This window comes from Cebus imitator, unplaced genomic scaffold (genome assembly GCF_001604975.1).
Source record: "Cebus imitator isolate Cc_AM_T3 unplaced genomic scaffold, Cebus_imitator-1.0 Scaffold192, whole genome shotgun sequence".
Classification (NCBI taxonomy): domain Eukaryota; kingdom Metazoa; phylum Chordata; class Mammalia; order Primates; family Cebidae; genus Cebus; species Cebus imitator.
Window position 1 is genome coordinate 2,328,068 of NW_016107507.1, and position 9,416 is coordinate 2,337,483.

At 36.5% G+C, this 9,416-nt stretch overlaps 1 protein-coding gene across 1 annotated transcript; it reads right to left on the reverse strand.

The window, feature by feature from the left end:
* Nucleotides 1–8,172: 8,172 nt before the first annotated feature.
* Nucleotides 8,173–9,028, reverse strand: LOC108316776 (U7 snRNA-associated Sm-like protein LSm10). Its single transcript, XM_017546883.2, has one exon. It carries the CDS (start codon nucleotides 8,868–8,870, stop codon nucleotides 8,499–8,501), a length of 372 nt encoding a protein of 123 aa, XP_017402372.1. The 5' UTR covers nucleotides 8,871–9,028; the 3' UTR covers nucleotides 8,173–8,498.
* Between the last annotated feature and the right edge of the window lie 388 nt (nucleotides 9,029–9,416).

Below are 9,416 nucleotides of genomic sequence, written 5' to 3' on the forward strand. Positions count from 1 at the left end.
TATTTGGTGCAATTCAAACTAAGTGCTTGCTAGCTCCCATCAAAATATACACAATTACTTCCCCCAAAACACTAACATTTGACAAGTTGAAGTGCAGCTGCTTCCCGACTTAGCTCTCTATACTCTTCTAAAAGCTAGGTAATCATATCCACAAACTCATATATATGGATCTTCATAGATAACAGTCTGAAATCTGTCTCAATGTCTCATATGGTACAAAGCCAAGTTCTCTGAGTCTTAAAATACCTTCCCAATGGCTTAAAATATGGAATAAATATTTATCACTTGTCTCATAGGAATACCACCTCTATCCAAAGAAATTCAGATACTTTCTCTAACTACTTAAATATGATGGATGTTGAGGTGAGATGTGCAAAGTGGGACAACAGGCACCTCCTTTGCCAGTTCTGCAGAGGTGTGGTCAAACTGCTTGCTTCAGACCAAATGCTTTGCTCTTTGGCATCAGAGCCTCAGTCAAATTTGAGAAAAGAGGAGTTCCACTTTGAAATCCTGTTACATCTACCCTGTATTGTAAGTGTGTAATGAGATAAAATAAATCTATAGTTTAACAAAATGCTTAACATAAAAGAAATATTTCTTTCTTTCTTGAGCCTCTTCCTTAAACTCATTTCTTGCTGTTCCTACTACAATAAAAGATAGAATCTTAGCCCATAAATGCATGTCCTTGGAAATTTTTAAGTATAGAAAAACAGCAAAAGGGCTAATAAATTCCTTTGAAAATCCAAATAAGGAAAAAAATACATAAACAAGAAAAATCCTAAGATCATCATAAATATTTCACATATAAGTTATAGTATTTATTTTTCCCTGACAAGAATATATCATCTCCTGTTACTAATTTTTAAATTTCCCTTTAGATGTGCAAGCTAGGCAATTTTAAATTGTCAGAGTCACATAAATTACTGACTCACTTTAACAGCCAAAGCTATTTTCTGGTTTCTAGTGATTAGACCTAAAATACATTTTATAGCAAAGTATGAGATTAAATAGTTTCACCTCTGAATGTGGTATGCATGTGCTTCTTGTATCCTCCTTGAAAATTAACTATTCATGTTTAGTAGAGAGTGAAATTCATCAGGGACAAAGCACTGCAGATGAGCTCATTCCCTGTTACCTTGATGTATGGAATTATTCCCTCAGGTCCAAATCTAATCAAATGTGACCACAATTCATCTAATACTTTCTTCCAGATCTGTGCAGCCTTTGCTGTATTACCAAATAATGAATTCTTCTACAGAGACACCTATAGGAAAATCCTTCTATAATCAAGTAATTCCTGAGAAAAATATATTTTGTTTTGAGGCTATACATAGCTTTATTTGAATTTTCAATACTCTGGGAACTTGGCAGATTACTTGAGTGTGATAAGATGCAATGAAAGATGAATTTTTAAAAAATTTCCCAAATGTTATAAACATTTACGACAAGTTGAATTAAATAACATGCATTAGAATAAAAATAAAATAGTACAATTACTTGGGTATGCCATTTGGCAAATCTCTTCATTATTTCAAAATATACTTACCAATAATAATTGTCAGTACATATGGATCTTCTATCTCAAATGCCTTTATAACAAAAGCACTCTGAGAAGTATCTCGAGTCCATGGATTTTGAGCACTTGCTTGAAGACCTAAGACAAATACTTTAAGAGGGAAGTCAAGTAAATGGTTATCTTCCATTTTCACCTGTATCGAAAAACATGTACTCAGAGGAACTTTTTGAGGGTCAACAATCCTTCTATATTATCGTGTTCCAATAGTCTATACCATGTTTCACAATGCACACACCTTGAAACCCCTTTGGGGTCTTCATGACAGTTTAGTTAAGTCAATATTCAAACATCTATTCCCAATCAGCCATGTTCTAGAGCCCATGATCCAAATAAGACTCTTGCCCAGCTTTCCCACCAGCTGGGCCTTTGTAGCAACACTGCTTTAACATGACAGTGGCCATAGTGCTGTGATGAGCCCTAGGACTAACAAAATGTTCTAGTAATTGAAAATCACTATCTTTGGGGCCAGAACAACCCAAGTTCAAGTTCTATCTCATGAATTTGTAGCTGGGTGACCCCAGCAAATTGCTGTGATCTATGTAACAAGCCTCAGTTTCCTGTCTGATGGAAAAAGGAAATCGGATATTTAAAGTGTTTACTGCTTTCTTGTACATACTACAAAATAAATGTTAGTCATTAATATGTCTGTTACTATTAAAATTATCATAATATAGTAATAAATCGTGGCCCAGACAATCTCAGGGTTTGAAGGTGGACCAGCATGAAATAACAGTGTCCTAGCAGAGAGATGAGGGGAGCCAAATAGTAGAGAAATTAAAAGCAGACAGTATTTAGCAATTCAATGAGGCAGGAGGCATTAGGAATATTTGGCAGTAGGAAGTAAGCTTTTGGCCAAAGACCTGGGTTTCAGATTCAGGGCTGTCTGTGCTTTGTTTCAGGAGAAGGGGTAAGTAGTTTTAATAAAAGATCATGAGGGGTGCTTCCTAGAAAAATTGCAAGACAGTAATTTAGACACAGGGAATAAATCTGGTAACCAAAAGCAGGTGAAAAGTACTAATGTGGCAACCCTATCAAACCAATACCCAGTTTCAAAAGTTTGGTAGGGTTGACATGATGGTGAGTTTTTAATGTCCTGAAATACCTGGAACTGGTCAGGGAAAGTCTCTGAGTTTTAGACAGGGACATGCCTGTATGTGTCTGCTCTGTGCAGGAAATGGGCAAGGGGAGAAGAAAAGGCACACACGTGATACCTTTAGGGGCAAATAAGCTTTATCCTACATAAATAGCAATGGAGATATATTAAGCAAATGATACAATAAGCAAAGTAATATAATAAGCAAATTGATATAAAAAGCAAATGATGTAATAAGCAAATTGCAATGAGGAAGAGAGGAAAGATATGTATGTATATATATATATACACACACATATTTAGTCTAGTGAGTATAAATATACATATTTATATTTATAAAAGGTGGTGTATATTATAAATATACACCACCTTTTCCAGGACTTGGTGACCATTGTTTGTGTCCATGTCCAGTTGAGTTCAAATTTCGTATTTAACTTTTCCTCCAGTGTCATATGGGGAAGGATAGGGGAGAACATTAAGCATGATTTTTAGGAGACCACGATGATGGGGGTAGGTTCTGACAGTAGTCTTGCTATATTGCTGTACAGCTCCCAAGTTTTAGAATAGTTATAAAGAGATGTTCAGTAATTTTTAAATTAAATATGTATATCCAATGTTTGCTGCTCCCACCTACACAGGGTGATCATATAGGCACAATGTTAACTTAGCCTTGAACCTATTTCCCAAAGGAATCCATTCGCTTAATTAGTTTTTAGAAAAATCCAAAGTATGTGGTCATGGTGGAAAGAAGATACTGCATGGCTCATCCAGCAATTTCCTAGGTTTCTTTCTGTTCTTCCTTCTTCCCAAGTATTTTACATTTACATTTTTTTCATTTTTATGGTGATAAAATACATGTCACAAAATTTGCCACAAGTGCCATTTAGTACATTTACAATGCTTTTCAATCATTACCACTATCTAATTCTGAAATATTTTCATTGCCACAGAAAGGAACCCTATACCAGCTAAGCAGTCACACCTTATTTTCACCTCCCCGTAAGTCCTGGCAGCCAGTAATATGCTTATTGATGATTTCATAACGGCATCATACAATATATAACCTTTTATATCATGCTTCTTTCACTTTGTTTATTATTATCAAAGTCCACCTGTGCTGTAGCATGTGTCAATACTTTATTTCTGTTTATTGTTGAATAATATTCCATTGTATATATGTACCACATTTTATGTATGCATTCAGCAATAGATAAATATTTACTTTTTCATCTTTTGGCAATTATGAATAGTGCTGCTATGAATATTTGTGTACAAGTTGGTTTGAACTCCTTATTTCAAATCTTTTGGATATATATGCAGGAGCTGAATTTCTAGATCATATGGTCATTTCTATATTTAACTTATCCAGGATAATCACACAATTTTAAATTCACATCAGCAATGTACAAGGGCTCCAATTTCTCTACATTCTTGATAACACACAGTTATTTTCCACTTTTTGATTTTTTAAATTAAAGTCATCCTAGTAGATATCATCCTATGATGTAATATTTCAATTTGCTTTTGATTTCCATTTCCTAAATGGTAAATAATGTTAAGTGTATTGGCCATTTCTCTGTTTTACTATCTAGAATATATAAAGAGCATTTACAGTTCAACAACAGAAAGACAACCCAATTTATACAAGTCCTTTGCCCATGTTTAAATTGGGTTGTCTTTCTGTTGTTGAACTGTAAATGCTCTTTATATATTCTAGATACTAGACGCTTATGAGATACCTGGTTTGCAAATACATTTCCCATTCTGTGGATTGTCTTTTTGCTTTCTTGATAGTGTTCCTTTATTTTTCCCTTGTTACATTTATCTTTATTAGCTTCAGTGTCCAACAGAGACCGGTATATAGTTGCTCCTCATTAAATGTTTGTTGAATGAAGGCACTGATGAATGCAGTAATTAACACAATATCCCCCAATGTTCATGGGATTTTTATTGTTATAGTTATATGCCCTAGGTTTTATTTTCTGAAAAAATCTTACATTCCCTTTAATTTTTAGATTAAAAAATAAAGTTATAATTTATACATAGAAAAATTCATGCTTTTTTTTCTGGTAAGATAATTATATATATATATATATATATACACACACATACATAATTTATTGCACTTTAGGTTCTGGGGTACATGTGCAGAACATGCAGTATTGTTGCATAGGTACCTACATGGCAATGTGGTTTGCTGCCTCCATCCCCCCGTCACCTGTATCAGGCATTTATCCCAATGTTATCCCTCCCCAACTTCCTTACTCACCACTGTCCCTCCCCTAGAACCCACCCAACAGACCCCAGTGTGTGATGCTCCTCTCCCTGTGTCCATGAGTTCTCATTGTTCAACACCCACCTGTGAGTGAGAACATGTGGTGTTTGATTTTCTGCTCTTGTGTCAGCTTGCTGAGAATGATGGTTTCCAGGTTCATCCATGTCCCTACAAAGGACACGAACTCATCATTTTTGATGGCTGCATGAAGTTTTCTTTTGTTGTTGAGTCTCTGCCGGGTTTTGGTATCAGTATGATGTTGGTCTCATAAAAAGATTTGGGAAGGATTCCCTCTTTTTGGATTGTTCAGAATAGTTTCAGTAGGAGTGGTACCAGCTCCTATTTGTATGTCTGGTAGAATTCGGCTATGTACCTGTCTGGACGTGGGCTTTTTTTGGTTGGTAAGTTATTAATTGCTGCCTCAACTTCAGCCCTTGTTATTGGTCTATTCAGGGTTTCAACTTCTTCCTGGTTTAGGCTTGGGAGGGTGCAAGTTTCCAGGAGTTTATCCATTTCTTCCATGTTTACTGGTTTATGTGCATAGAGTTGTTTGCAGTAATCTCTGATGGTAGTTTGTATTGCTGTGGAATCAGTGGTGATATCCCCTTTATCATTTTTTATTGCATCTGTTTTATTTTCCTCTCTTTTCTTTTTTATTAACCTGGCTAGCTGTCTGTCTATTTTGTTGATCTTTTGAAAAATCCAGTTCCTGGATTTATTGATTTTTTGAAGGGTTTTTTGTGTCTCTATCTCCTTCAGTTCTGCTCTGATCCGAGTTATTTCTTGTCTTCCATATGAGAAGCAAGGAAAGATCTAAAATCGACACTGTATCATCAAAATTGAAAGAGTTAGAGGGGCAAGATAGTGTTCTTTATTCCTGTCTTTGATGCTTTACCTCCAATGCCTTCTTTCTCTACTATCTCCCAGGAACAAATATATTCCTTCATCAGGTGTGAATGAGACGTTCCTCTACACTCTGTCTAACTAAAACAGCAGTCCAAGTACAGTCAGGCATCGTGGAGCTTAGGCTTCATTAAGAATATTCTATTATCTCCAAAAATACAGGTCTGCATAAGAGAAATTTCATACCAGCAGTTAAGAAAATAAAGTATATTCCATGTTTTTGTCAGTAATGATAGTTTTCTATACTGAGCAACAATTCTTTTCTTTTAAAACATTATACAAAATGGTTCTGCTTTTATAATATAGTTATTCTAGCAAAGAAGTTGATGCAGTGGTGATTTGTCAGTTTCAAACAATTGACAACTTGTCCTGGGAGCATTGAAAACCCTGATATAGACATATGAAATATAATTCTTGCAGAGGCAACACTATGGGTAAATCCTATCTGCAGAAGAGCAGCTCTATTACAGAATAGTTGTCTAGAAGGCTTCAACTACCTGGTACAATTAGACCAAGTGTGAAATATTAGATACCCAGAGTACTGAAAACAAGGTGGACTTAAAAATTTATACATTTGTGTATTAATCCTCAACCATAAATAAATAAAACAAAAATGTAGACATTATAATTCAAGATGGAAACTGTTTTTTTTTACTATCATTTCCTCTAGATTAAAAAAAGGTTTAAGTTCATCCTTATTCCTGTGCTATGTAGCAATATTCTTTTTGACATGTCTTTACTTTAACATTGTCTTCTTTTCTGAACTGATTTGATTGCAGTACCTAAAGAATAAATATCTGATATCTTTCACAGACAGGGGCAGAGCAGATAATGTAAATATAAACTTATGACTCCCTTAAGGATCAGCTGTTTCTGGTTGGTTTCATATCTGTATTCTGTCATCCTGTATTCTGTATATCTGTATTTCATGTCTGTATCTGTGTTCCTATAACAATTCTGGGAGAATATTTACTTATTTCTATGAAATTTATTTGAATGAATGCAATGTTTTTTTTAATCAGCTGTGAAAGTATGGTTTGAAAATGTAATATTGTGTATAAGCTGAATTTTAGCATCATTAATGAAACAAATTTTGTTCCATACTTTTAAATTTTTCAAAATTGTAATCAGATCTATTCAGCTACATATTTTTGCAATACATATTCATATGTTTGTATGTATACACATGCACACATACACTTTCATGTACATGTAGTCTACTCTAGTAGGTTGAATGGTAGCTTCCAAAAATATATGTTCAAATTGTAACTCTTGGCAACTCTGAATGTGCCCTTTTCTGAAAAAAGATCTTTGGAGAAGTAATTAACTTGATAGTCTTGGGATAAGATCATCCTGGATTACCTGGGTGAACTCAAATCCCAATCACTGGTGTCTTCACAAAAATGAGTCACAGGTGTATCATACAGCTACTCCTCAACTTAGGATGGAGTTACATCCCCATCAGACCTGATCATGAGTTGAAAAATCATAACTCAAAAATGGCATTTAATACGCTTAACCTATGGGACATCACAACTTGGCCTAGCAGACCTTAAATGTGCTCAGAACACTTACCTTGGACTACACTTGGGAAAAATCATCTAACACAAAACTAATAAAGTTATAAAAAATTTGAATCAAAATTTAATATTTAAAGTATGGTTTCTACTGAATGTGTGTCACTTTCACATGGTCATAAAGTAAAATAATAAGTTGAACTATCATAAGTTGGGGACAATCTTACAAAGGAAAAAAGAAATAAAGGAGAAGGTGATATAAAGGCAGACAGTGAAGATTGTAATAATGTCCGTATTAGCTAAAGCATGCCAAAGATTGCTGACAGCCAACACAAGCCAGAAGAGATAAATATACATTTATTTAGCAGAATATGTGTGATATCAGAATATATATTCTTTAGTGTTTTACATATATATAAAATGCTTTATATATACATAAAATGTTTTATATATATAAATGTATTTTGTTCCAGTCCACTAAGTTTGTGATATTAATAGTTTTCTTATGGCATTCCTAGAAAACTAATAAAAATGTTCATACTGGGAAGTGGCTCTGGAATTAGATAATGGTTAAGGGCTGGACAAATTTTGTGGAGCATTAAAGAAAAAAGTATAGAATTTTCTTGAAGGGACTGTTGGTAGAAATATTGACATTAAACGTATTTCTGGTGATACATCGGAAGAACATGAGGAATATAGTATTGAACACTGGAGAAAAACATGTCTCTGTTATAAATTGGAAGACAACTTGGCTGAATTGTTTTCTTTTCTTTTCTTTTTCTTTTTTTTTTTTGACACTTAGAGGTGGCTCAGGCTGAGCACCTTTAATTATCCTCACTGAGAGAACTGAAAACTACTTGACAGATTACATAATCAAGAAGTCAGAGATTCAGATCATCAAAAAGGGGGATTGTCACCTACCCCAACGCCACAGATAGACAGGATTCTGGGTCCCAGACTGAGTCTGGGAGGTGGAGCCCTGTGAAAGGCAGCTTTGACAGGTGGTGTCTGTTGGACACCAGCTTCTGGGCCGGCCCTGCTCTCTTCTCAGGTTCCGGACAGGGTGTGAGGGCAGAGACCTGGCTCCAGAGAACACCAGAGGAACACGAGTTGGGGCCAGGCTTGCTGAGGGCGTCACATAGAGTTTTTGGAGGGAAATTCCCACTGGCCTTGGCCCTTGCCACCAAAGTTCTGCACACGATGGATAATCTGCAGCTGCTGCTCAATGGTGGAGGTGATGTTCACATCATCTGGGATGTGGACGTAACGGACATTGAGGCCTGTCACAAAGAGGTCATCCAGCTTGACCTGATGCCCCCAACGGTCCGTGTAGGTGACTTCGGCTAGGCGGATGTTCATGAAAGCATCGACATTGTCTATGCGTCCGTGGGCCACACTCTCATCCCGCAGGTCCACTGTGGTTACCTGGCCCTGGAGGCCCTGCAGTAGGATGATCAGGCTGTTCTCAGAGATGGTCCGCTCCTTTACTGAGTGGCTCACCGCCATTCTTCCACACTGGCTGTCTGCTTGCACGCAGCATTCCTTCCACTTTCCCCGTCTGGGTCGCCGCCGTAGCTAACGGGCGCCTGGCCGGATTGCCTCCTGCCGGCCGCAGCAGGACGGAGACACCATGCCGGCGACCCGGCCGCTCTGTCCTCCGGGAGCGGACTTGGTTGAATTGTTTTCTACTCTTGGGTGGTAAACAGAACTTGTAAGTAGTGAGATAGGTATTTCACTGAGCAAATTTGCAAGCAAAGTGTTGTCAACCTAAAGAGAACAACAGAAAGAGTAGCTCTTAAAAGTAAATTTACTCAGGAATGGATAAGAGGTTAAATCTGGGAAGATACTTGCCTTTGGGAACCATAGAGGGGCATAGGTATACCCATGGAGGCAAAGCAAGGCAAGGGATTTTAAAGGCAGAATAAGAAGAGCTACATACATTATTCTGAAATATTTGTTCTTGGCTATGGAGATCAGTAACAAGAATAGCATCGATCAAAGGCTGAACAGTCAATTGCTGGGCAGATGTCCTCACAGAAGTACTCTTTGTAT

Excerpts from the sequence above, each read along its gene's own strand:
- LOC108316776 (XM_017546883.2), bottom strand. The coding sequence starts at position 8,870 with ATGGCGGTGAGCCACTCAGTAAAGGAGCGGACCATCTCTGAGAACAGC.